General features: G+C 48.2%; 1 protein-coding gene across 1 annotated transcript; it reads left to right on the top strand.

The window, feature by feature from the left end:
- Window positions 1-6,329: 6,329 nt before the first annotated feature.
- On the top strand, window positions 6,330-26,683 carry LOC141476689 (cilia- and flagella-associated protein 53-like). Its single transcript, XM_074165496.1, has 8 exons — window positions 6,330-6,444; window positions 7,516-7,745; window positions 10,364-10,537; window positions 17,309-17,612; window positions 22,216-22,434; window positions 22,798-23,014; window positions 24,195-24,297; window positions 26,143-26,683. The coding sequence occupies exons 1-8, from the start codon at window positions 6,388-6,390 to the stop codon at window positions 26,375-26,377; spliced, it is 1,539 nt and encodes a 512-aa protein (XP_074021597.1). The 5' UTR covers window positions 6,330-6,387; the 3' UTR covers window positions 26,378-26,683.
- Window positions 26,684-27,472: the final 789 nt, after the last annotated feature.

The raw sequence follows: 27,472 nt of genomic DNA on the forward strand, positions 1-27,472 counted from the left end.
TTGTGGAGTATTTAATTTAAAAAAAAAAAAAAAAAAAAAAATCAGCAGTTTCACTTTTTCTTCCAGCAAGGAAACCGCCCGGAAACTATTCATCTTCGTAATTTTGTGGGAATGACGGGGAATCTGGGGGAAATACTTTAAATTAGAATGAAAGGGCAAATTCCCAAGTTTCATTTTGAAGTTCCACCTAAACGTGAGGAGGAACTTCTTCACTGTGAGGGTGTCAGAGCCCTGGAAGAGGCTGCCCAGGGAGGTGGTGGAGTCTCCTTCTCTGGAGACATTCCAACCCCGCCTGGACACGTTCCTGTGGGACCTGCTCTGGCTGGACCTGCTTTGGGCAGCGGGGGGTTGGACTAGATGATCTCCAGAGGTCCCTTCCAACCCCATAGCATTTTGGGATTATTCCCGCCGGGGGTGGGTGACCCTTTCCTCATCCTTTTTGCACCACATCCCATTTTTCAGCCCTTTCCCCCTCAAAATCCTCAAGCTCCTTTGGAAACTCCCTCTATTCCCCCCCCGCCCCCGGCATCTCAGCCCTCGCCACCCCCCTGTGCTCTCCAGATTTCAATTAACGACTGACTGACCTTAAAGCCCACCTGAGGCGGGTGCAGAAACCCAGGTGACAACAAACCATGGGTGACTGTCCCATCGCCCCCAAGGCCAGGGATGGCTCCCTCGGCGGGGGGGGGGTGAGGTGGGGGGGTGTGTTAAAATCCTTGTCATCTGATATTTATTGTTTCTTTCCCCACAGGGCTCGTTACCCATCACAAGACGAAACGAGATTAAAGGGAAACCGTTTGTCCTCCACAAATCCACCTCGGCTGGTACTCATCTCCGAATGATTTCCCAATTACTTATTCCGCGGTCGCTTTGATGTTGGTTTTTCAGGAGCTGAAGTTAATCGGCTTGTAATTTCCAAGCCCTTTCCCCCTTTTTTTTTTTTTTGGGGAATAACAGGGCCTATATTCCCTCCCTTTCTCAGCTCCCCCCCCCGGAGAACAGCTCTGAGGTGGCTGGAAACGCTTTTTAAAGTCTTCTAGGACTCAAAGAAAGTTCATTTGAGAACCCATCAGTTTATAAACTCTCCAGCGTAACCTCTCCCTTTCCCCACCCTCCCGTCGATTCCGACCCTTTTTCCCCCCGGCTTTCCGCTGTGCCAGCTGCCGACGGCGCCGGATATCCCGGGGACAGAAAATCAGCCTCCCGCCGTTGGCAAGCGAGGACGACGCGGAAAAGCCTTTTGTGGTAGGCGATCTTCTTTCTTGGAACGGTTCGGATCTCTTGGAAAAATACTCACGTTCAAACGACAGGAAGGAAAAGCTGACCATCAGCAGAAAGAGATTTTTAGCTAAAAAAAAAAATAAATAAATAAATCAAAGGAAATAATCTTTTAAAGAGACGGCAAAACTAGCAAAAAGTGAAGTTTGAAAAACTCGAAACTCAAAATACTTTCAGTTCCTTTTGAAAAGGGACGCGAGTTACACGCTCGGTTCTCGTCCCAGTCGTGAAAAAAAAACGTGTTTCACGGGAACAAATATAGAATCATAGAATCATCCAGGTTGGAAGAGACCCTTGGGATCATCGAGTCCAACCATCTACCCTACTCTACAAAGTTCTCCCCTATATCATATCCCCCAACACCACATCTAAACGGCTCTTAAACACATCCAGGGATGGTGACTCAACCCCCTCCCTGGGCAGCCTGTTCCAATGCCCGGCCACTCTTTCTGTGAAACATTCTTTCCTAATGTTCAGTGTAAACCTACCCTGCTGGAGCTTGAAGCCATTCCCTCTCGTTCTGTCATTAGTTACCTGTGAGAAGAGACCAGCACCAACCTCTCTACAGTGTCCTTTCAAGTAGTTGTAGAGAGTGATGAGGTCTCCCCTCAGCCTCCTCTTCCTCAGACTAAACAGTCCCAGCTCCTTCAACCGCTCTTCATAGGATTTGTTCTCCAGGCCCTTCACCAGCTTCGTTGCCCTCCTCTGCACTCGCTCCAGCACCTCCATATCTCTCTTGGATCCAGGTGCCCAACACTGGACACGATACTCCAGGTGTGGCCTCACCAGTGCTGAGTACAGGGGCACAATCACCTCCCTACTTCTGCTGGCCACGCTATTTCTAATACAAGCCAGGATGCCGTTGGCTTTCTTGGCCACCTGGGCACACTGCCGGCTCATATTCAGCCGCTTGTCAATTAGAACCCCCAGGTCTCTTTCTTCCAGGCAGCTTTCCAGCCACACTTCCCCAAGCCTGTAGCAATGCACGGGGTTGTTGTGGCCCAAGTGCAGAACCTGGCACTTGCCCTTGTTGAAACTCATGCCATTGATATTCACACTTGCTCATTTTTACAGGAGGAAAATTGTTCCCACCCGGAGTCTGCTGAGCAGGTTCTAGAGATGCTGCTGCACCGACCCCAAAATCGGTGACTCCGGTGATTTCAAACCTCTCTTCTATCAACCCTGATTTGTTGGGAAGGGAATTTTGACCACGCCACCGGTCTCACCTCACCTGCTGACCGAGGACAGCCAGGTAGGATGTAGGTGATGAAACCCTGAGTAAAAGCAGATGAGGCTTTGGTTGTGTCCAGCACAGGACTGAAACCAGTAGTTCTAGAGGGACAGGAATACTGGTAGCACTGGGAACTGACAAGCACGGGCAGGAGGACAGAGTCTTCTCAGTGAAACCTGGATTATGCAGGGAGGAGGAAGAGGAGAAGTTCTGGGTTCCCCAGTTCAAGGACAGGGAACTGCTGGAGAGGGGACAGCAGAGGGCTGCAAAGATGATGAGGGGCCTGGAGCATCTCTCTGATGAGGAAAGGCTGAGAGACTTCTTGGGTCTCTTGAGTCTGGAGAAGAGAAGCCTGAGGGGGGATCTGATCAAGGTCTATAAATACTTCAAGGGTGGGTGTCCGGAGGATGGGGCCAGTCTTTTCTCAGTGGTGCCCAGGGACAGGACAAGAGGAAAGGGGCACAAACTTGACCATAAGAAGTTCCACCTAAACATGAGGAGGAACTTCTTCACTTTGAGGGTGGCAGAGCCCTGGAAGAGGCTGCCCAGAGAGGTGGTGGAGTCTCCTTCTCTGGAGACATTCAAACCCCACCTGGACCCGTTCCTGTGGGACCTGCTCTGGGTGGCCCTACTTTGGGAGGGGGGTTGGACTAGATGATCTCCAGAGGTCCCTTCCAACCCCATACCATTCTGTGAAGTTTGCTGAGCAGGTCAGCTCTTGGGGCAGGCAGGTAGGGGAAGACCACAGGAAGCTTTTGAGAAATAAGTGCTGTTTTAGCGGCTGGATCCATCAAAGGGCAGCCCTAAAATACTGGCCGTATTTCGTAACGATCTTCTCACGCTGGGATTATTCACCCCTCCTTGACGCTGTGTTCCCTTTTTGTGGTTACTCTTTGCTCTTTCAAGGCTGAGAGAAAGAAAGGAGAATAACATCTCCTCTACTTGCTCTCTACAGGGGAAAGCAGCTGATCTTCTCTCCCGCTCCCTTCCGCTCTGCGGGTCGGGATGGCGCCTGGTTCAGACGCGGGCCGGGGAAGGGCTCTGATCTTCCAGCTTCTACATTTAAACCGCGACGACGCGTGCACGCATCCGATACGGCCAGCCGAGGACCAAACCTAGACCTCTCCCATCAGCTGGGAAGTTCCCGCATCTCTCTTTTCAGCTCCTAATATCTGAAAGCTGATCCGCTCCTCCCGGGCTCCACCTCAACGTTTTCTCAGGGCTCCCAAGAAGCTCAGAGTTGATTAAACGTGAAGAATTATTCAGCCGCGACACCCAGCTGAAGGAAAAGGCTTGATTTTTCATTTCTAGTTTTAACTTCCCTTAAAAAAAAAAAAAATATATATATAAATTCTGAGCTCCGCTACCCACGTCAACAGAGGGATGTTTGTGTGACTCTTCTATCCCCATTCCCGACTCAGCCAGTCACGCGGCTGTGAGCAAACGGCAAATCCTTCAAAAAAAACCAAAACCAACCAACCACAAACAAAAAAAGAATCAAAGTACCCAATAGACATAAAACCCAGGAGTTTTCCCGATTTCCCTAAGCCATTATTTGGAAGATTGCCTGAAGGCGCTGGCAGGAAAGATTAGAAGGGAGCATGACCGGAGGAACCTAAGGATGGTCTGGAGCGTGACCGGTGAGGAAACCCCGGGGGGAATTCAGAACCAGAGAGGAACCGGTGGCTTCTCAGAGCTTCTCCTGGGCCTGGGAAGCCCAGGGCAGCTCTGGGGGCAGAGGGACTTTTGATCCCATGGAAGGAAGGGACCTGGTGGGCCCAAGCGCTGGTTCATGCAGCCACCACAATCTCACACGAAAGGGACAGGCAGCCACTGTAGGATCAAGGTTTTGTCTTTTATGAGGGGTGGGGATGACTTTGGTTCCCTTAAATGGAGTTCGATTTTCTTCTAGAGAAAGAAGTTCAAGGTTTCTTCTCTATAAAGAAAAGGGGGATTTGTTCATCAGCTGATACAAATCAACTTCTTCTACTTCCTCTAAGAGCAGAAAGGCCCTACTGTCCCTGCTGGGTTTTCCCACCCCGGATTTTGATCTTGAAAAACCAGCTCTGGTTGGCCGAGTTGCTCCAACTCATCACACGGTGCTGGCCTTCCCCAAACTCACACCAACGTCGGTGTTTTTCAGCCGAGCCCACGCAGATCGTGCCCGTCATCCCGTTATCTGGGTTCAGCAAGAGCAGCTGTGTCTTCGCCCTGATCCCTCTGAACCGGGAGAGGAAAGAGAGCTGACTCCATCCCGTTACAGAATCACAGAATGATAAGGGGTTGGAAGGGACCTCTGGAGATCATCTCCTCCAACCCCCTGCCAAAGCAGGGCCACCCAGAGCAGGTCCCACAGGAACGGGTCCAGGCGGGGTTTGAATGTCTCCAGAGATGGGAGACTCCACCACCTCTCTGGGCAGCCTCTGCCAGGGCTCTGCCACCCTCAAAGTGAAGAAGTTCCTCCTCATGTTTAGGTGGAACTTCTTATGGTCAAGTTTGTGCCCGTTTCCTCTTGTCCTGTCCCTGGGCACCACTGAGAAAAGACTGGCCCCATCCTCCTGACACCCACCCTTGAAGTATTTATAGGCCTTGATCAGATCCCCCCTCAGGCTTCTCTTCTCCAGACTCAAAAGACCCAAGTCCCTCAGCCTTTCCTCATCAGAGAGATGCTCCAGGCCCCTCAGCATCTTTGTAGCCCTCTGCTGTCCCCTCTCCAGCAGTTGCCTGTCCTTCTGGAACTGGGGAGCCCAGAACTGGTCCCAGTGCTCCAGATGGGGCCTCCCCAGGGCAGAGCAGAGGGGGAGGATGACCTCCCTCCACCTGCTGGTCACCCTCTTCCTGATGCCCCCCAGGATGCCATTGGCCTTCTTGGCCACAAGGGCACATTGCTAGCTCATGGTCATCCTGTTGTCCACCAGGACTCCCAGGTCTTTTTCCTCAGAGCTGCTCTCCAGCAGGTCACCCCCACCCTGTCCTGGTGCAGGGGGTGATTCCTCCCCAGGTGCAGCACCCTACACTTGCCCGTGTTTAATTTCCCAATGAGAGCATTAAGTCTGTACTGAAATAAATGCAAGGGATCCCAGTTCAAGCACTGGAAATGGATCAGTGTCACAACACACGCTCCAACGTGTAAACGCTGGGTGTGACACAGTTGCGTTTGATGGTGCAAGGCTCCCATCACCGATACCTGAAGTAACGGCGCTGCCAATTGCCATGGAACGAGAACGAGCTTCACCCGCAGCTTTCAACATCCACCTTTCTTCCTCTGTATCCTTTTGGCAACTTTGGTATCAGCCAACTCCCCATTACCTGCAAGAAAACAAAGCTCTTGGTGGCATCCATCTTCCTGGGCTTCAAAGCCTCAGCAGCAACTTTTTCCTGCCCTGCCTTTGGGCCTGATGAACTCAAAGCGATCACTGACCCACACCCAATGTTTTATTTCCCCTTTTCCTCCCCCCACGGGGCAGCTCCAGACCCTGTCCCTCGGCAGGACACCTCCCACGGGAGGCCTCTAGCAGGGACACCCCCCCCCCGCCCCGGGGGTCACTCAGCGACCAACACCCCGAGCCCACTCCGCCATTAGATCTTCCTCTTATGTGCTTATTAACTCATTTTCTTTTTATTCCAGCACCCGTGGGGGCCAGCCTCCGCTCCCACTAAGTGTCACGAACTCTCCACAGCGAACCGGAGGAGGGCCCCCTGCGCCCTCACAGCTCCCGCCTAAATCTCCTCACGCCGCCATGACGCCCGCCCCGGCCCTCCCCTCAGCCTCCCGCGCATGCGCACGTTCCCGACGTCATGAGGTCACTTCCGCCGCGGCGCGGTTGCCATAACAACGGGCGGCGGCGCGGCCTGGCCTGGTGGCTACCGCGGTAGCGATGGAAGCCCAGCGGTGGCGGGAGGTGACCGGCCCCTTCCCGCTCTCCTTGGCGGTGGTGAGGGGCTGCGCCGGTCGTGGGTGGAGCTCGTTTTGCTCCCGGGGGTGAGGGGTCTTTGGGGCGGTTACCTCAGTGCGGTGACCGAGAGGAGGCGGGGGTCGGGCCCCGAGCGCTGAGGGCGTTGGTGGGACCCACCACCACCCCCTGTGGGTCCCTGGAGGAGCCTGTACCTGTGCGGGGCGAGGTTGCCCCTTTGGGGGTCTCGAAGTGTGGGACCGTGTGAGGAGATGTTTAGAGTCCTGTGGAGCTCTGACTGAGAGGGAGGCGGCTGGAGGTTACCCGTGGTGAGAACATTTGTGATATGTAAAGCAGACTATAAAGATCCTCTTGAATATATAGGGTAGTATTTAAGCTGTCGTCTGAGGGTACCTGAGACCCTTTCACGCTCTTGAACTGGTGGTGTGCTCTTCAAAGGAAGGCTTGTAGGGATTTACCCTTAATTACCTTGAACTCTCAGCATTTGGTGTTGTCACAGAATCCCAGATCGGAAGGGACCTCAAGGATCATCTGGTCCAACCCTTCTTGGCGTAAGATGGTCCAGCGCCCTGTCCAGCTGAATCTTAAACCTGTCCAATGCTGGGGAATCCACCGCTTCCCTGGGGAGATGATTCCAATGGCTGATTGTTCTCACTGTGAAAAATTTTCCTCTTGTGTCCGATTGGAATCTCGCTTGGAGTAACTGGCACCCATCACCCCTCGTCTTTTCCATATGACTCCTAGTAAAAAGGAAGTTTCCATCTTCTTTATAGTCACGCTTTAAAGGCTGGAACATTGTGATAAGGTTTTCCCTGAGGTTTCTATCCTCGAGGCTGAACAAACCCAATTCTTTCAGTCTTTCCTCACACATCAGGCTTCCCAGTCCTTGGATCATCTTGGTGGCCCTTCTCTGGATCCTCTCCAGCCTCTCCGCATCTGGTTTTTTCATAGAAGTGACCAAAACTGAACCCTGTATTCCAGGTGTGGCCCGACAAGCGCCACAAATACTTATTTGGTCACGAATTCAACTGAAAAACAAAGCCCGGAATAACCAATTATATATTCACCACTGACATATGTTTTCTCTTCCAGAAAGCCAAGCCTCTGAAGGAACAATCCAGCGAGAATTTCGTCTTCATCCGCAGACAGAAAGAAAAGGAGCTCCTTGAACACGTTGATTTGTTAAAGCTCTACAACCAGTTTCGCCACGTCGCCCGGTGGCACGAACGCAACGAAGAGAAATGGCTGCACGGCGCCGTGCGGAGAAAGGTGGATGCCACAATGCGGGAATACCTGGCAGGGACGGATGAGAGGAGAGAGAGGTAGCAAACAAGTAGCTCGTACCAATATTTGCCGTGCTATTTTCAACTTAAACGTATGCTTAGAGGAGTGAATATAGGGAAAACCAGCATCCTACGTTACGCTGTGCGTTGGGGCATGGAATTTGTTAGTTGTCGTAACAGAAAGCGCTTATTCGTGGGCTTATTTGTTGGTCAAACGGCAGCGTAGAGCAAACAGTAGCCATTGGGATCTCGTTACTAATCACTAAGCCAATCCCAGAATGCTATGGGGTTGGAAGGGACCTCTGGAGATCATCTAGTCCAACCGCCACCCAGAGCAGGTCCCACAGGAACGGGTCCAGGTGGGGTTGGAATGTCTCCAGAGATGGAGACTCCACCACCTCTCTGGGCAGCCTCTTCCAGGGCTCTGCCACCCTCAAAGTGAAGAAGTTCCTCCTCATGTTGAGGTGGAACTTCCCATGTTCCAGTTTGTGCCCATTTCCTCTTGTCCTGTCCCTGGGCACCACTGAAAAAAGCCTGGCCCCATCCTCCTGACACCCACCCTTGAAGTATTTACAGGCCTTGATCAGATCCCCCCTCAGGCTTCTCTTCTCCAGACTCAAAAGCCCCAAGTCCCTCAGCCTTTCCTCGTTAAGAGAGATGCTCCAGGAAAGAGATCACTAGAGAACAGAATCACTAGAGATACATATTCAAATAATTAGTACAGTTTAGGTGGCATTTAGAGCCCCGTCTGCCAAATGCGAGGTAAAAGTAACATTATAGCACTTTAATTGCTTCATTTTTAAAGAGAGCGATGAGTACTCTGATAAAAATCTCAGAAGCTCTAATTGTTGGGTGTGAGGGTTTTGTTGAAGCCTCGTTTATGTTAAGGTCCTACAAGTAATACTTAGAAGCCCAAACAGTTGAAAGAAATGAAAATTTGTCAGAAATCTTTAAAAAATAATAAAGGTGAGGCGTATTACTGTCTTGTAAAGAACAGAATTGTGCTCTGCTGATCTTAGAAAAAAACGATATGGTTTAATCTCAGTGACTCTTTCCCGTTAAGTGACTTGGGAACGGTGAAGGTCATCGGTTTGGTCTCTTGACCTGATGTGTCTTTATAGGAATTGTACCTCAGTTGTACAAAATCACTGAGGGGTGGAAGGAACCTCCCGAGATAATCCGGTCCAACCCTCTCCTCAAGCAGTCACCAAGAGCAGGTCGCCCAGGAGCGTCCCTTCGGGTTTTGCTTATCTCCGCACGTGGAGATTCCACCATCTCTGTGAGCAACCTGTTCCAGTATTTAACCACCCTCACAGTAAAAGAAAAAAAAAAAAGGTGTTTTCTTATGTTCAGGTGGAATTTCACATGTTTTAATCTGTGCCCGTTGCCCCTTGTTCTGTAACTGGGCCTTAGTGAGAAGAATCTTTGTCCTTTTATCTACATTCCCTCCCTTCATACGTTGATAAGATCCCCCTGAACCTTCTCTTCTCCAGGCTGAGCAGCCCCAGCAACCTCAGGAGCCTTTTAGGAGATGTTCTCCAGTCCCTCAATCATCTCGGTGGCCCTTTACTGGGCTCGTTCTGCTACATCTGCATCTTCCTTGTACTGGGGAGCCCAGAACTGGACCCAGCGCTCCGGAAGAAGTCCCACCAGTGCCGAGAGGAAGGATCACCTCCTGGCAGTGCTCTTCCTCACGCAGCCCAAGATGCCGTTGCCCTTCTTTGCCACAAGGGTGCATTGACGGATTATAATTCAGTTTGTTGTCTGCCAGGAGCCCCAGGTCCCCTTTTTCTGTAGACCCACTTTCCAGCCAGGGCTTGTTCCTCCCAAGGTGCAGGGATTTTGTTGAACTTTATGGGCTTTTATGAAATTTATGGGATTTAGTTGCTTGAGAGCCCCGTGGAAGGAGACCGGACTCGGTGTGAGGTGAAGAGACCGCGATTCACTTTCCAGAATTAATCCCTCTTTGGCTTTGCTGCTGTAATTCCCGTCAGCAGTTCCAGCTATCGTTCATCCCGCTGCCTAAAAGTGAGAGTGATTTCCCAGAGGCAGCTGTAGCGTTAGGGTTGGAATTAGTGAGTTTGTGGATTCCTTAGCCTCAGCTTTCTTACTGTTGGGATTAATAGGGAAGAAAATAGTAGCGTGTTTAAAAATTGCCAATTTGTCATAATTTTCACACGTCTTTCTTTGAAAGAGTTTAGGGAGTGATGATGCTAAAAATAACAAAAGGTAATTTGAGAGAAGACAGAACTATAGCTACGTAGAAAAGGGCGGTAAATACCCGGGAGGGATTAGGCTGAAGGATAAGGACAGTAAAAGATCAAACGGATATCAACCGGTGACAAATGTAGCCTGGAAACGAGAAGAATTTGTTTAATCGAAATTGTAAAGCAGAATTGGAAATGGGTTTGGAAGATAAGGAGCTTCAATCCTGCCAGGAGAGAATCCCTCCTGTTGCGCTGGAAGATTCGTTCCGTGGGCACAACGGGAATGATCCCGGAGTTAAAAATGAGATGTTCCCTCGGATGTTCCTTTCTTTGGTGTTTGCATGAAGTGGTGAAAGGAGCCCAGCGCCCACTTTGCGCTCATAACAAACTAAAACTTTATCATTCAACCGAAGGATTGTTTTAACTTTTATTTAAATGGTTTCATTCCAGGCTTCGCGAGCTTCTGGAAGCGGAGGAAAGTAGGTACTTGACGGAGATGGAAGCCCTGGAAGAAACGGTACCGGAGAAACAAACAAAGATGAGGAAGCGAGTGAAATTGCTGAGAGAGAAGAGAGAAAAAGAAAGAGAACAACTAGTGGCTGAAAAACGAGAGCAGCAATTCAGGTACGTTAGAAAATAGTAATAGGCTTAAAGTAAAGACAAAGAGGCAATTTAACGTGAAGGCGACAATAATAAACCCAGGGAGGAAAGATAAATGCTATTGAAATTATTAAAAAAAAAAATCCAAGGTGGTTTGGACAGAAGTTTGCCAGAAGTTGAAAGGTTCGAACGGTCTCGTCTCCGTTATTTAAGTGGTGAGATACCATGAAAGCATAATTCCAACTGCAATGCCAGAATCCTCGTCCCGTGTGAGCATCCCCATGTCAGCTGGTTTTGTAATTCCTCGTTCAGGCATATAGTTCTACTCCGGCTTTCTGTTATTGGAGTGAAGAGGGTTCACGGAAGGTTAATTTGGCCTAAATCGTGCTTATTAAGCTAACACAGTGAAGAGCCTTGAAAAGTTAAGATTGTCCACAAAGACGCTGTTTTATTTATTGCGTATTTTTCACAGAATGACAGAATGCTATGGGGTTGGAAGGGACCTCTGGAGATCACCTCCTCCAACCCCCTGCCAAAGCAGGTCCACCCACAGCAGGTCCCACAGGAACGCGTTCAGGTGGGGTTGGAATGTTTCCAGAGAAGGAGACTCCACCACCTCTCTGGGCAGCCTCTTCCAGGGCTCTGACACCCTCACAGCAAAGAAGTTCCTCCTCATGTTTAGGTGGAACTTCTTATGTTCCAGTTTGTGCCCATTCCCTCTTGTCCTGTCCCTGGGCACCACTGAAAAAAGACTGGCCCCATCCTCCTGACACCCACCCTTGAAGTATTTATAGGCCTTGATCAGATCCCCCCTCAGGCTTCTCTTCTCCAGACTCAAGAGACCCAAGTCCCTCAGCCTTTCCTCATCAGAGAGATGCTCCAGGCCCCTCATCATCTTTGTAGCCCTCTGCTGTCCCCTCTCCAGCAGTTCCCTGTCCTTCTGGAACTGGGGAGCCCAGCACTGGACCCAGTGCTCCAGCTGTGGCCTCCCCAGGGCAGAGCAGAGTGGGAGGATGACCTCCCTCCACCTGCTGGTCACACTCTTCCTGATGCCCCCAGGGTGCCATTGGCCTTTTTGGCCACAAGGGCACATTGCTGGCTCATGGTCACCCTGTTGTCCACCAGGACTCCCAGGTCTTTTTCCTCAGAGCTGCTCTCCAGCAGGTCACCCCCACCCTGTCCTGGTGCAGGGGGTGATTCCTCCCCAGGTGCAGCACCCTACACTTGCCTACCCTAGGCTTTTTCAAGAGTAGCAGCTGCAGCGAAGGTTTTAACGCAACCTCAAATTCTGTGCCAAACCTTCTGGATGCTGAGCTGAGCAGCATCTTTTGAAGTCATTAAAACTTGCAGGTGTTTATCAGATCCGGAGGCCTTGGCACGAAATCTGACCCGTTCAATTCTTGGAAATCTGGTTTGTTTTGGTTTTTTGTTTGGTTTTTGTTTTTTGAAGGAAGGGATGAAAATAATGTATGTTAATTGTGATCATTTCAAGAGTCTCTTCCCAGTCTCCTGCAGAGCTACGGAAATCCACCACACCTGCTGCTCGGTGTGCGGAGGCTGGGGATAAAAATCAACACTCGCTTTCACTTGTGCACAAACTCTAATTAACTCATTTCACAGATAAAGGTTGGTTTCTCAGATGTGGGGTGGTTCGTTGATTGAGGCAGGTGTTAAGGCAGCTTCTAAATTCACATCCTGGCTTTAAAATGTGGCCCTCGCAATTTATAATTCCGAGGTTTTTTTCCCAGCCCACGCACAAAGCGGTTGAAATTAACTTTTAAAGTTATTTAGAGGAGACGCTGCTGGAGCGGCTTTTATTTTGTACTTGTAGCTTCTTTGACATGCCAAGGAGAAGGGATTCAGCTCGCGATTTCGACACCTAAAATTAGGTGTCTAAGCGTCGGTATCTTTATTTTCAGTGGGAATTTGAAATCCTGCTCTACTCAGTAGATCTTCGTTGGGATCAGGACGGTTAAAGGAACCTAATCATAGAATCACAGAATGGTTAGAGTTGGAAGGGACCTTAAAGATCATCGAGTTCCAATCCCCCTGCCATGGGCAGGGACACCTCCACTAGAGCAGGTTGCTCAAAGCTCCATCCAGCTTCTAGGGATGGGGCATCATCTTGAGGAGCGACACTTCATGAGGGAGGGGAGCGAGAGGATGAGGGGGAAGGGTTTGACACTGAAAGAGGGGAGATTGAGATGAGATCTCAGGAAGAAGTTCTTTGCTGTGAGGGTGGTGAGACCCTGGCCCAGGTTGCCCAGAGAAGCTGTGGCTGCCCCATCCCTGGAGGGGTTCAAGGCCAGGTTGGAGGGGGCTTTGAGCAACCTGGTCTGGTGGGAGGTGTCCCTGCCCATGGCAGGGGGGTTGGAACTGGATGGTCTTTAAGGTCCCTTCTAACCCAAACCATTCTATGATTCCCTGGGGTACTGTTCTCCAAACCTTTGTGATTGCGCACCCCTATCATTAAAATAAAAAAATTTACATTAAAAATATATTTATTTATAAATCATATACTTGTCTGACTGTACTCGTATATTATGTACATTCTAAAAACACATGCAAAGGTAGAAATTAAGAGGGTGAGGTGAAGATGAAATAAACGCTCTTTTTAATTTATCCTCAGCTGTAACCTGAGGATATAAATTCAACAGCTTCTCAGTGGTGATGTTGGTCAGGAAGGGTCCTTTGTGACAAGGTGACAGAGGGCAGAGTCCTCGGAGCACCACTGGAATTCATTTTCATGAAGGGCTGCGACTCGTAGGAAAAAAGTACTCGGCTCAGTTTTAGCCCGAGGGTTTGTTAATCGTCGGGATCTTTAAAGAAAATTGCAGTGCCTTAAAATTTGCATCAAACACCTATTACATCCTCTTGCTTGCGATAACATCGAGGAGCATCCAGAGCGAGAACGTTGCCATCGCGGCGACTTCGTACTGGCAGCCGTAAAACCGGTAACTGACTGGGGGAAAGGGAATAAACGCGGTTTCTTTGGGAAGCGGTTACGTACAGGCAGAGTTTTCACGTTAAGAAGCTTAGGGAGATAGCGAAGCGAGGAAGAAAAACCAGCCATCTGGGGCAGCAGATGTTTATAGGTTGTTGTAAAAGCTGCTTTGAAGGAATTATTTGGATGAAATCAAGCAATTACAGGGTTATTTGATATTAAAATTCTAACCGTGCTCAACTTTTCTTGAAGTTCTCTTCCCCTCTGAGAATTCAATTAAGTTCAGATTAGTTTATAATCATGGAAAAAAGAATAACTCAGTCTTTATTCCTTGGCTGCTGAAAGAACTTTGCACCGGTTGTGTTAAGGTAATACAGTTATTTCTACTGGTGTAAGATATTTATAAATACTTATAGATAAAGAAATACTTATAAATACTTCAAGGGTGGGTGTCAGGAGGATGGGGCCAGTCTTTTTTCAGTGGTGCCCAGGGACAGGACAAGAGGAAACGGGCACAAACTTGAACATGGAAAGTTCCATCTCAACATGAGGAGGAACTTCTTTGCTGTGAGGGTGTCAGAGCCCTGGAAGAGGCTGCCCAGAGAGGTGGTGGAGTCTCTTTCTCTGGAGACATTCCAACCCCACCTGGACATGTTCCTGTGGGACCTGCTCTGGGTGGCCCTGCTTTGGCAGGAGGTTGGACTAGATGATCTCCAGAGGTCCCTTCCAACCCCATAGCATTCTGTGACTTCACATCTTAATAATGGCATATTTTTCCATGAATACTAATTAGTACTGTACTCTGTAATCACCACTAACTGCTACCCAGAACTTGGAAGGTAGATCCTAGTGTTAAAATGTAAGGAAAGGGGCAAGGAGGTAGTGTGTTTGTTGACCTTCTTGAAGGCAGGGACACATCTTGGAGCGTGTCGTGGCTCATGGGACACGCATCGTGTCCTGCTCTCTGCTTTCGTGGTTGGGATAACCAGTGGTCAGAAGGTTCCTGTCTTGGACAAGAGGTAAAACAGCCATCTGCTCCTTTGTCCCTGTATTTCCTCTTCTGTTGTTGAACTGAGGATGGTTCCTCAATCCAGGAAAGGTTTCTCCTTTGGAGGATACAACCCCAGCTCTCAGGGAAGAACCCAGCCTTTGATTAGAGGATGTGGCATGTCCTAGGATTGGGGCAGAAAAGTGCTGGGAGGTTTTACCTTGTAGAATCATAGAACGGTTTGAGTTTGTAGTGACCTTAAAGACCATCAAGTTCCAACCCCCTGCCCCTGGGCAGGGACACCTCCCACCAGACCAGGTTGCTCCAAGCCCCGTCCAACCTGGCCTTGAACCCCTCCAGTGACGGGGCAGCCACAGTTTCTCCTTGTTACAGAGACTTGGTGTCGATGAAAGGAGACTTGAGGGATTATTGTTATTTATTCTCGGTCAGGAACAGTTTAGAGGTTAGAAATACCTTCTGCAGATCAACGAAAATAAGAATTTTGTTTTCACGGCGCTGCTGTCCCTTTTCTTGTTTGCGTGTGGTGCTCAACACCTTTCACCGCAGGCTCCGTGGCATTTGGTGCTTTGCAGGTAGAGGATGAAGAGATTTCGCTCTGAATTTGCTCTGCTGTTAAGTCTGACTGGTGGGATGGCTCTTACGGTGGCACTGTCACTTTTCGTGCCTGTCAGCAGCTTGTTCAGCCGGTTCTGAACAGGAAGAGGGTTATTTGAGGAAATGTTCTTGGTGGTTTATAAGCCCCGAGTAAATTTTTATTAGGCTGGCTTAGCATGGAGTTTTATTGGTAAAGCTTTGGAAGATCTTGTAAGTCAATGCATAATTATTACAGGCTGGTAGTTGGTTCAACCACGTATTGATGATACCAGGAGCTGGGCTCATTCCACCCTCGTGAGCGGGAGGTGACGAAGGAGCAGCGTCAAAAAAACCCCCAATTATTCTGTAGCATAATCTTGCTAGTTTTAGAGTTGGTAGACGACAGGATGACCATGAGCCAGCAACGTGCCCTTGTGGCCAAGAAGGCCAATGGCATCCTGGGGGCATCAGAAAGAGTGTGACCAGCAGGTGGAGGGAGGTCATCCTCCCCCTCTGCTCTGCCCTGGGGAGGCCCCATCTGGAGCACTGGGACCAGTTCTGGGCTCCCCAGTTCAAGAAGGACAGGCAACTGCTGGAGAGGGGACAGCAGAGGGCTGCAAAGATGATGAGGGGCCTGGAGCATCTCTCTGATGAGGAAAGGCTGAGGGACTTCTTGGGTCTTTTGAGTCTGGAGAAGAGAAACCTGAGGGGGGATCTGATGGATGCCTATAAATACTTCAAGGGTGGGTGTCAGGAGGATGGGGCCAGTCTTTTTTCCACCCAGTGGTGCCCAGGGACAGGACAAGAGGAAAGGGGCATAAACTTGAACACAAGAAGTTCCACCTAAACATGAGGAGGAACCTCTTTCCTTTGAGGGTGGCAGAGCCCTGGCAGAGGCTGCCCAGAGAGGTGGTGGAGTCTCCTTCTCTGGAGACATTCAAACCCCACCTGGACACGTTCCTGTGCAACCTGCTCTGGGTGGCCCTGCTTTGGCAGGGGGTTGGACTAGATGATCTCCAGAGGTCCCTTCCAACCCCGTATCATTCCCTGATTCCATGATCAACAGGTGTGAAGCATCTATAAGCTGTAAGGACACGAGATAGACACACGAATGCTGCAAAGTAAAAAATCATCTCATCATTTCATGCTGAATGAAACCATCTTCTCCAGATTATTGCAATGTTATTTAGAAATTCACAGCGGTTACCGTTGACTGAATCTTGAACCACCGCATGACGGCAGTAGTTACCTCTACAATATAAACACTGTTACTTTATACAATGTTTAGCTGACAATCCTGTGTAGCCAAAATATCCCCCCTCAGCCTTCTCTTCTCCAGGCTAAAAAGCTCCAAGTCCCTCAGCCTTTCCTCGCAAGAGAGATGTTCTTGGAAACATCTTCATTGTCTGCTGGTTTCGCGTTTTGATTTTAGAAAAATCTGTATCCCGGTTATAGAACAGAATTAAATTGCTTGTGCATTGTTCAAATTAAATATAATTTGAGAGCATCTGTTGATCTCAATAGCGCTTTGTTTGCAAAAATAAAGGCAGGATCTCTAAATAGTCGCGTGTTCTTCAACTGAAGATAAATATCTCCTTATTTGCAGCTCAGTCGCAGGGAGTAAATGAAAACTGAAAGCCCCATTTACTTGTTTGACTTTGTGGCTTCTCCGGACTTTTATTGCAACTTTCCTGAATCGTCCCACAAAAGTTCATTAAAAAAAACGGAATACATTTCTAGAGGTTCCTGTTCAACCGCGTGACCTAAATTTCCGCTCTCGGAGTATTTTCTGAATACGAATGAGCTTTCAAGTGACTAATAAACCTATTCTAAGGTTTATTTTGAATAAAGAGCAACCTACGCATTTGAAGAAGCGTAGCGTGCATGTGCTTTATATGTTAAAAAACTTATATATATAAAAACCCGTGCATATTCAACAATGCATATTCCAACTACATATATATGTTATATAAATACACATTATACGTATAAAATATTTATATATTGTGCTTGTGTGTATATATATATATATATTTACAAATGCAAATGTAGGACCTGCTCTTCAACTCATTAATGTCAAAATCTCCATCAATTGGGGCTCTCCGTGATTCCTTGGGCATCCCAGGAGTCAGCGTCTGACCAGACTTCGGCATCCTGAGCTGTATTTCTCCGAGTATTTACGCGTTGGGAGCCTCCCTCCATCACACACCTCCACATTTGCTTATTTTGAGACTCTTTTTTTTTTTTTAACTTCTACATTCTCTTTCAGAGAGCAATGCGAGGAGTTTCGCGTACAGCGGATGAAGAAGCATCAGAAAGAAGTGTGTGAAGATCAGCTGGCCCAGGTAGCTCTGAAGGAGGAACTGAAAAAGCAAGAGGAGGAGGAGGAGCAGATGTTTGCAGAGCTTTGCAAAGAGGAGAGTTTGGCGAGGGAAAAACGAGAGGCCACGGAGATGCAGAAATCAGCAGAACAGAAGAGGGAAATCCTGAAGGTGCTCGGTGCCCAGGTAGCGCTGCTCAGCGCTCACAGAGAGGAGGAGAAGCGGCTGAAGGAAGAAGAAGCTCGATTGCTGGTAATTTCCATCTCATTCTCAATTCAGGCTTCTATACAAAGCCTTCCTAATGATGGGCTTACAAGACATTTAGATTAATCCATCCCTTATGTGTATCTTCACTGATTCCATTAGTACCCGAGACTGTCCTATTATGCTAAGCCTCTTTTCCAGAGCTCTGGCAAATGCATTCCTGTTTACAGAGGGAAATACATCTTAGGAAACTTAGCATTGTAAAGGATTTCGGCGTTCAAAGCCTCTCGGAGCCTTTGTGGGAAACGTAAATGTTTTTAAGCTTTTGCCAGACATCGTTGCAATTTTCTGATTTCTCCTTTTCTAGGTAGAGTGCCTTGTGTCCCAGCTGTGATGTGTAACACCACAAATATAGGAGAGATGCTCAAGAGCCCCTCTGTTGTGAGGACAGGCTGAGAGAGTTGGGGGGGTTCAGCCTGGAGAAGAGAAGGCTCCGGGGAGACCTTAGAGCCCCTTCCAGTCCCTCAAGGGGCTCCAGGAAAGCTGGGGAGGGACTCTTGATCAGGGAGGGGAGCCATAGGATGAGGGGGAATGGTTTTAAACAGAAAGAGGGGAGATTGAGATGAGATGTGGGGAAGAACTTCTTTGCTGTGAGGGTGGTGAGACCCTGGCCCAGGTTGCCCAGAGAAGCTGTGGCTGCCCCGTCCCTGGAGGGGTTCAAGGCCAGGTTGGACGGGTCTTAGAGCATCCTGGTCTGGTGGGAGGTGTCCCGGCCCAGGGCAGGGGGTTGAAACGGGGTGATCTTTAAGGTGCCTTCCAACCTGAACCATTCTATGATTCTGTGATCTCAAATGATACGTAGGTCACGTAGGCACCAAAGGCAAGAGCCTGAGCCCAACTGCAGCTCCCAAACGACTCCTCTTAGCCCTTTCTCCCACCGCTTTTTCCCAGCTCCAAGGCTCAGAGCACAGGCAGCCAAACCCCTGCGGGGAGCTTGCAGAGCCTGTTGGTGCACTCAGGACCCTGACACATACATGATGAGACACATTTATATGAAAAGTCCTAACTGCTTATGCCCCAGATGACTTAATTTCAGAATCTACATCCATTATTTTTATTTTTTTTTAACAAATTAGCAAGCAGTGCCTAAGTGCTGTCACCTCTTAGTGCTGGCTGCTGTTGCGCTTCACATCATGGGAGGCATTTGACTGCCTTGGCCCTACTGTTTCAGAGAATCACAGAATGATTTGGGTTGGAAGGGACCTTAAAGATCACCCAGTTCCAACCCCCTGCCATGGGCAGGGACACCTCCCACCAGACCAGGTTGCTCAAAGACCCTTCCAACCTGGCCTTGAACCCCTCCAGGGATGGGGCAGCCACAGCTTCTCTGGGCAACCTGGGCCAGGCTCTCACCACCCTCACAGCAAAGAAGTTCTTTCCCAGATCTCACCTCAATCTCCCCTCTTTCAGTGTCAAACCCTTCCCCCTCGTCCTGTGGCTCCCCTCCCTGATCCAGAGTCCCTTCCCAGCTTTCCTGGAGCCTCTTTAGGGACTGGAAGGGGCTCTGAGGTCTCCCCGGAGCCTTCTCTTCTCCAGGCTGAACCCCCCCCCAACTCTCTCAGCCTGTCCTCACAGCAGAGGGGCCCCAGCCCTCCCAGCATCTCCGTGGCCTCCTCTGGCCCCGCTCCAACAGGTCCGTGTCCTTCTGCTGTTGGTGGCCCCAGAGCTGGAGGCAGCACTGGAGGGGGTGTCTCCCCAGAGCGGAGCAGAGGGGTAGAATCCCCCCGTCACCCTGCTGGCCACGCTGTTGGGGATGCAGCCCAGGATGCGGGTGGCTTTCTGGGCTGCCAGCGCACATTGCTGGCCACTACCCTCTTTTTTTCCCCCTCTCCCTGGCGCAGGCTCGCTGTAGTTGTGCTGGCTTTAGCGAGACTTGCTCTTTCGCAGTATTCTGCGTTGACTTTGTGAGTTACGGGAGACTATTTAGTTCAGGCTCGGTCATTTTGCAGCTATTTACACCTAGGGATTGAACGATCGCTCAGGGTACTCTTCTAGCCACTAGAAGCTGATGTTGGCAAGGCATATACTCCCCAACTTTTTAAAAATAATGACAGTAATTAATCTTAAGCTCTGAAAATCTTGGCTGTAAAACAGTAGAGTCCTTATTCCTAGCTAGACTGGAATGTTTCACGTATGTAAAAACATGCAAAATGAAATTATTTTCTTGTAACAACTTTTAAGGCACTGCCAAAGCTCCCGGGCAAAGAACCCTTCTATTTAACTGGCCTTTAAAAAAAAAAAACCCAAAAAGCTATTAGAATAGAAGACTTTGTAGCTTCACCTGAAGACATCTGCCTTGGGCTCTGGCAAGGAGATACATTTCTGGTGGTTTAGTCTCTGAGAAAAAGCTTTCTTTAAAGTGTCCATAAAGGAGAGTTTCTGTCTCGAAAATGGGACGTAATCCTTTTTCAGCAGAAGAGGGAGGTGACAGATGGCCTGGTTACAAGAGTTGGTACCTCTAACCATCAGGGGTTTCATCTGGGTGAAGGACACCCCACGGCCAGCAAAGTGTCTCTGTGTAATGGTTTCTTCTGGTCGCTGCAGTGGAAATAGATGCAGATGGACGGTCGGTAACGATTTCTTTGTAGGTTTGCGACGTTGCGTTACCCCATCGTATAAAGTTTCATAGAATAAGCACCGCGGATCCCATCCTTGGCAGCTCTAATACAACTTTACGACGTCAGAATTCAGCCTAAGACACGTGCCAACTTGCCCAGTAGCCTGCTAAATATTTCCACTTTCTCTCTATTTTTACTGTTCATAAGGTTTTTTGGATTATTTATTCTGCGGCTTAAATTAAATACACTGAGTTTCAAAGCTGTTTAACCAGTTTCAGAAAGTGAATTTGACCATTCAGACAGATAACGAAGTCATCTTCAGGTTTGAAAGACCGCAAGAATCAGCGGGTGAACTTACCTCTCTAGAAGATTAGACACGTTGTTTATGGCAAACCTGCTGATGCATGTCAGAATATTTATTCTAACCTTACAATAACATTACACGTTACAAAAAAAGCCATTTAATATAAACGCAGGTTAAGAAAAACTGTACTTTCAAGACCACTGAGACAGCTTCTGAGATCTGTAGACAAGTTAATGAGAGCCACACACTGTTTTACGACTATGAGCACTGTTGTGCTTGTAAACTTATCCAAATACAGGATACCCAGGAATTACTCTAAATAACTTAATTGACGCTATTTTGGGATATTTTTTTTTGGCTAAATAATCTTGAATATACATCCACCTGTTCGATCTTGAATATATATTTGCTATTTTTCATTGTTTCTATCCTAACAGCTCAGCTTTACTGTCAGTTTTTCTGTTCTTTGCAATATAACATGGAAAGGTTTGAAGCCATGGAAATTCACAGAATCCCAGAATGCTATGGGGTTGGAAGGGACCTCTGGAGATCATCTAGTCCAACCCACTGCCAAAGCAGGTCCACCCAGAGCAGGTCCCACAGGAACGTGGCCAGGTGGGGTTGGAATGTCTCCAGAGAAGGAGACTCCACCACCTCCCTGGGCAGCCTCTTCCAGGGCTCTGCCACCCTCACAGGAAAGAAGTTCCTCCTCATGTTGAGATGGAACTTCTTGTGTTCAAGTTTGTGCCCATTTCCTCTTGTCCTGTCCCTGGGCACCACTGAAAAAAGCCTGGCCCCATCCTCCTGACACCCACCCTTGAAGTATTTATAGGCCTTGATCAGATCCCCCCTCAGGCTTCTCTTCTCCAGGCTAAACAGCCCCAAGTCCCTCAGCCTTTCTTCATCAGAGAGATGCTCCAGGCCCCTCATCATCTTTGTAGCCCTCTGCTGTCCCCTCTCCAGCAGTTCCCTGTCCTTCTTGAACTGGGGAGCCAAGAAGTGGACCCAGTGCTCCAGCTGGGGCCTCCCCAGGGCAGAGCAGAGGGGGAGGATGACCTCCCTCCACCTGCTGGTCACACTCTTCCTGATGCCCCCCAGGATGCCCTTGGCCTTCTTGGCCACCAGGGCACATTGCTGGCTCATGGTCATCCTGTTGTCCACCAGGACTCCCAGGTGTTTTTCCTCAGAGCTGCTCTCCAGCAGGTCACCCCCACCCTGTCCTGGTGCAGGGGGTGATTCCTCTCCAGGTGCAGCACCCTACACTTGCCCTTGTTGAACTGAATAAAATTCAGTAACTGCCCATCAGAATATTAGGATCCAATTAATTACTTTGTGCAACGTTACGTCCACTCGAGATGCAGCGCTCTTGTTACGGCTGCAGGTAAAGACTTGGTTATAGATCATATGTACTGAAATGATGTTGATTTCTCTAAAGTGATAACTCTTTCTATCTGCTTGAAATATTTGGAGAACATCAAGCGTTCCGGTGTTTGGGTATTGAAGTGCGTGTGATAATTAAAGAGGAAAAATCCCGAGTTCTAATGAATGATACGTTAAAACGTTCATGCTTTAACAGGTCTACTGGATGTCGCTAATTGTCTCATGTCAGCAAGAAAAGCTTTACATATTTATCTTTGCTTTTCAGTGTTCCAATTAAACTAATTCTAGCCATCGCTTAATTTGACGTGATGTGATGATTTTAAGAGCCGGCTATTTTTACCGTTCGTAGGAAGAACAGCAGCAACAGCTTAAGAAAGAAAACGAGCAACTTCAGATGGAGAAACTACGGAAGCAGAAGGAACGCAGGGATATGTTGCTCGGCGCAGTTCAGGACAAGCAGAAGCGTCTTAACGAAGAAAAACAAGATGAACTCGCTCTGGACATGAAGATCTTGGAAAAATCTCTTCAGGATCCTCAGGAGGACACCGAGGAGAAAAAGAAAAGAAAAGTAAGGGCTAGAGGTGCTAATTGTGAAGTCGTGGGGTAATATCTCATCTAGACTAATTTTCTGGCGCTTAGTAAATGACACAGTATAAATGAGGTCAGACACAAGCCCTTTTCCCTCAACAAGTTGATTCTTTTGAATATCTTTTTGTTTCACGGACCTGATTTATTTAATATTTGTAACTGCAGAGGAGAGGAAATATTTCACTTATTCTAATTAAGACTAAGAACCAGTTTTAAATCTTTAATAGCTGGATCTATAGATGCAAAACCTCACCTTAAATATCTTGGAGATGCCATGAAACATCTGTCTGTCGCTTTTTTTCATCTCATTCACTCACATCTGCAAATGTCTGTGTGTTTGCAGCAAGAGCTGCTGAAGGAGCAACAGACTTACCTGGCACACCTGGCTCAACAGCTGGAGGAGGAGAAACAGCGAGAAAAAGAAGCGGACAAGCTCATCGATGAAGAGGTCGCGAAGGTTTGGGCCAAGAAGGCTGAGCAGATGCGATTAGAAAAGCAGGCTAGAAAGCAGCTGCTGAAAGACGTCCTGGATACGAGACAACTGCAGGTGGAGGAGAAGGGTAAGTAGTAACAGCTCGCTCTCTGTGCATCCAACCCACTGTATGAATGCCAGTCTTGACAAAGGCTGAGGGACATGGGTCTTCTTATTCTGGAGAAGAGAAGCCTGAGGGGGGATCTGATCAAGGCCTATAAATACTTCAAGGGTGGGTGTCAGGAGGATGGGGCCAGGCTTTTTTCAGTGGTGCCCAGGGACAGGACAAGAGGAAACGGGCACAAACTTGACCATAAGAAGTTCCACCTAAACATGAGGAGGAACTTCTTCACTTTGAGGGTGGCAGAGCCCTGGAAGAGGCTGCCCAGAGAGGTGGTGGAGTCTCCTCCTCTGGAGACATTCCAACCCCACCTGGACAAGTTCCTGTGGGACCTGCTTTGGGTGGACCTGCTCTGGCAGGGGGTTGGACTAGATGATCTCCAGAGGTCCCTCCCAACCCCACAGCATTCTGTGATTCATTCTGTGAAAGGTGGAGGGAGCCAACACACTGCATTTGGGATGTTCGTCTGGCCCCACATGCACTGGTGTGGACAACAACGCCACCATCTCTGAACCTGCTTCTCAAACTTCCCTCCTACAGGCATTCCTTACGCTAATTTCCCATTGCTGTCAGCAGAGCGAAGCCTAGTGAAGTAAGGATTGCATCACCAAGCAATCATTATTATTAATTATATTATTATGATGATGAAGTTCTGAACGTGAAATCTTGCCTATTCTGATTGGATGAAAAACAAATAAGCTGAGAATACACTAGCCGTTGTTTTGTGAGTCTCTTCAGACTCACAAACAAGACTCAACTCACAGAACAAAGCTCAGGCTTGCTAATTAGATCACTTGGCTTGAATACAATCCCTTCAAGCTTAGCAGTGCTGTTATCTTCTGAGATGTGTTTTCATAGAATCATAGACTTGTCCAGGTTGGAAGGGACCTTTAAGATCATCTAGTCCAACCATCAACCTAACTGTGATAAAAAAAAACCATCACTAAACCATGTCTCTAAGCGCTACGTCAACCCGGCTTTTAAATACCTCCAGGGATGGTGACTCCACCACTGCCCTGGACAGTCTGGTCCAATGCTTGACAACCCTTTCAGTGAAGAAATTTTTCCTCATATTCATCCTAAACCTCCCCTGGCGCAACCTGAGGCTGGTTTGGTTTGGTTTTGGTTTTTTTTTTTTTTGTTTCAGCGCAGAGAAATGCGAAGGAGCAGGAAGTACTCGCTCAAGAGAGGAAGTTATTAGCTGAAGCAATCACAGAACTCAAGCGCGTAGAAGACGAAAAATATGCGAGGTATTTTTCTTTCATGCCATCGGTTCGTTTCGTATCAATCTTCTAAACTTGTGAGGAGGCCAATTCTCATTTTTAGGTAACTCTTAAGAGCACTGGGTGGGTTGTCTTCCGTTCAGAGCTCCGAACTGCTCGATAGCAGCCCTGTTATACTGCAATGAGTATTAAATCACTAATTCTGATTTCATCATCCAAATAATGGTGTTTCATTATTTTATATATATCTCCTTGTTTTGGTCTTTTTGGACCATCGTGCGACTTCCATCCATCATGTTAATTAAATACATGCTCTGAGCTGTTATTAGGAGTGGTAGAAGTTTGGGGAGGAGAGTTAATGACAGGGTAGTTCGTTATTTATCCGGGAGAATGAGTGCGTTCAGGCTTATTGCTAAACCCCACCCACACGTAGCCCTTAAACAATCATATACTCTGCTGCCGAAATACCAGACCGCACCGGGTTCTCCTTACCTTTCAGTTCCTCAGGGTGAGAACAACTTACATGCAGTAGCCGAAACGTTCCTCTGGGTGTCACGCAAAGCCTTGGGCAAAGGGCCTCCATTTCCCTTTACTCCTGCCCTTTCTCCTCTCTTCTCCGTGGGAGGTAACTCTTTCCAGAGCCGATATCTGTTGTGTTCTCTGCTGGTTTCGTTGGTAACGATCACCCGGCTGCGGGCAGAAATCTCACCCTTTGAAGGAAAGGTGCTGGGCTTCGTTACGGATACGCTTCAGGTAGCAAAGATGACAATTCAGCGGCGTCATTAAGTGTTCGTGGTTTAACTGCGTGGCGTTAGCGCAAAAGTCTTGACTAGACCATCGGCACTTTTGAGTCTCAGTGTGTCTCCTGCTCCAGAAGTGCCCGAACACGCAGGTAGATTTTCACCGCTTCTCCAGAGGGCAGTGAAATTAATAGATGAGTCTCGAGGTAGGATGGAAGAATGATTTCTCCTGGCGGTGTTTCCTAGAATCTCAGTACGATGCTGCGGCAGGAGCCTGTGCCATCAGCGGTAACTTGTTATCTTCGGAATGAGGGAGCGGAGATGGTGGTGAAGGATGGATTCCTGGGGGGCATCAGGAAGAGTGTGGCCAGCAGGTGGAGGGAGGTCATCCTCCCCCTCTGCTCTGCCCTGGGGAGGCCACAGCTGGAGCACTGGGTCCAGTTCTGGGCTCCCCAGTTCAAGAAGGACAGGGAACTGCTGGAGAGGGGAAAGCAAAGGGCTACAAAGATGATGAGGGGCGTGGAGCATCTCTCTGATGAGGAGAAGCTGAGGGACTTGGGTCTTTTGAGTCTGGAGAAGAGAAGCCTGAGGGGGGATCTGATCAAGGCCTATAAATACTTCAAGGGTGGGTGTCAGGAGGATGGGGCCAGTCTTTTTTCAGTGGTGCCCAGGGACAGGACAAGAGGAAATGGGCACAAACTTGACCATAAGAAGTTCCATCTAAACATGAGGAGGAACTTCTTTCCTTTGAGGGTGTCAGAGCCCTAGAAGAGGCTTCCCAGAGAGGTGGTGGAGTCTCCTTCTCTGGAGACATTCCAACCCCACCTGGACACGTTCCTGTGGGACCTGCTCTGGGTGGCCCTGCTTTGGCAGGGGGTTGGACTAGATGATCTCCAGAGTTCCCTTCCAACCCCATAGCATTCTGGGATTCTGTGAAGGCAGCTGCAGCAATCGATCTGAGCTGGGAATGGGCTGAGACCTGACTTTCTCATTCTCCGTCCTCTCACCATCACCTAAAAGGAGTTTTGAACAGTTTTTTAGTCTAAGGTTGAACGCCAACAGGTTAAATAAAAAAAAGCTGTTTATTTTTTTACTGAATTTCATAAGTAAACTATTTCTATGTCATTTCCAGAAAAATAAAAGAAGCCAAAGAATACCAAGAGCAACTCCGGGCTCAAATCGCCTCTCAACAACAGGCCCGTGACGCTGAGGAAGAAGAGAAGCAGCAAGAATACGCATCGGGTCTAGCAGCAGAGCGAGCTTACCAAGAAAGGGTACGGGCCATTCTGTCTCGTGAGAAACCAGCAAAAATCCACCCTTTTAGAAGAGAACTAATGTCTAACTTTCAAGAAGATAATTTACAATGATTTATTTTTTTTTTTAAGCTCGCTTGCTTGCCTTAAAAAAATGTTTTCTAAGGGTGTTTATAACTGACTGGAGTTAGTGGGCTCCTCTCTGCTGTGATGCTCAAAATATTTAACTGGGAAATGTAAGAAACACGGTATTTTTCAAGGTTATTTTTTATCGCTGTTGGATTTTCTGTGACAAAATGACCGATCCAAATCAAAACGTGTGACATTTTAATCCAAGAATACTGTGTGTTCTCTGCAATAAATGTGAAGGATATGTCGGCATTCTTTAAAATCTTTTATTAAAAATGCCTTTGAAACTGGAAATATTTGCAAAACCTTTTTCTTTTTGTATTTCCACAAAAAGTACCAGATGATTCATCTTCATTTTCCTTCTTAAATATAAAACTCCGAATCTATTTTACTATAGGCTTAGATGGTAAAGAGCTGATATTTCTTTGCATGTATTCTGGTTGCTATTGTATGATCTGTGGGATATGAGAGTCCCAAAACAAGACTGAGACCTCTGCTCGGACAGATTTAGTTGTTCAGGCATTTGGAAATGCTTTCCTTTCTTTCTCACATTTTTCCATTTGAGCCTTTGCTCCTTCTTACCTGCAGATGTTTCTCTTTCCTCCTTCAGCTTCTACCATCTTTCCTCCAGCCCCTGCTTTTCCACCCTTTTCTTCTCCAACTTCCATCTCTCCAACCTTCTCCTTTCAGTGTCAACTCCCAAGACTCGTGTGTTTTTGTTGTGTGGGAGCGTGAAGGGTCACGCAGAGAAGCTGGTAAATGGTTGGGATGGGAACCCGGGAGCCCCAGCTCCCAGACCTCTTGGAATGATTCGTGAATAAACCGCCTGCGCAGTCACCTCATCTTCTTGGTTTAAAGCAGACACCAAGTTGTGATTTTAGCAGAGCAAGTTAATTAATTATGGGTGTAAATGGTGGAAGAACTTGGCCCTAAGTTATTGCCTTGCTAAGGAGGACAGCATCGAGCGTGGGTTGGGTTTTTATCCTTGCTTACGGATAAAACTCCTCTGAGAGCAGCTTCCTCAGACAGCAGACGAAAGAGGGACAAATTCACACCATCCAGACAAGCGACCGGACCCAG

Source organism: Numenius arquata, chromosome W (genome assembly GCF_964106895.1).
Source record: "Numenius arquata chromosome W, bNumArq3.hap1.1, whole genome shotgun sequence".
In the NCBI taxonomy this organism is placed as follows: Eukaryota; Metazoa; Chordata; class Aves; order Charadriiformes; family Scolopacidae; genus Numenius; species Numenius arquata.

Bases quoted from the DNA above. Each gene is read 5' to 3' on its own strand.
- LOC141476689 (XM_074165496.1), top strand. From the start codon at position 6,388: ATGGAAGCCCAGCGGTGGCGGGAGGTGACCGGCCCCTTCCCGCTCTCC. The intron at 10,538-17,308 runs GTACGTTAGAAA...ATTCTCTTTCAG, and splicing joins AAACGAGAGCAGCAATTCAG to AGAGCAATGCGAGGAGTTTC. The intron at 22,435-22,797 runs GTAAGGGCTAGA...GTGTGTTTGCAG, and splicing joins AGGAGAAAAAGAAAAGAAAA to CAAGAGCTGCTGAAGGAGCA.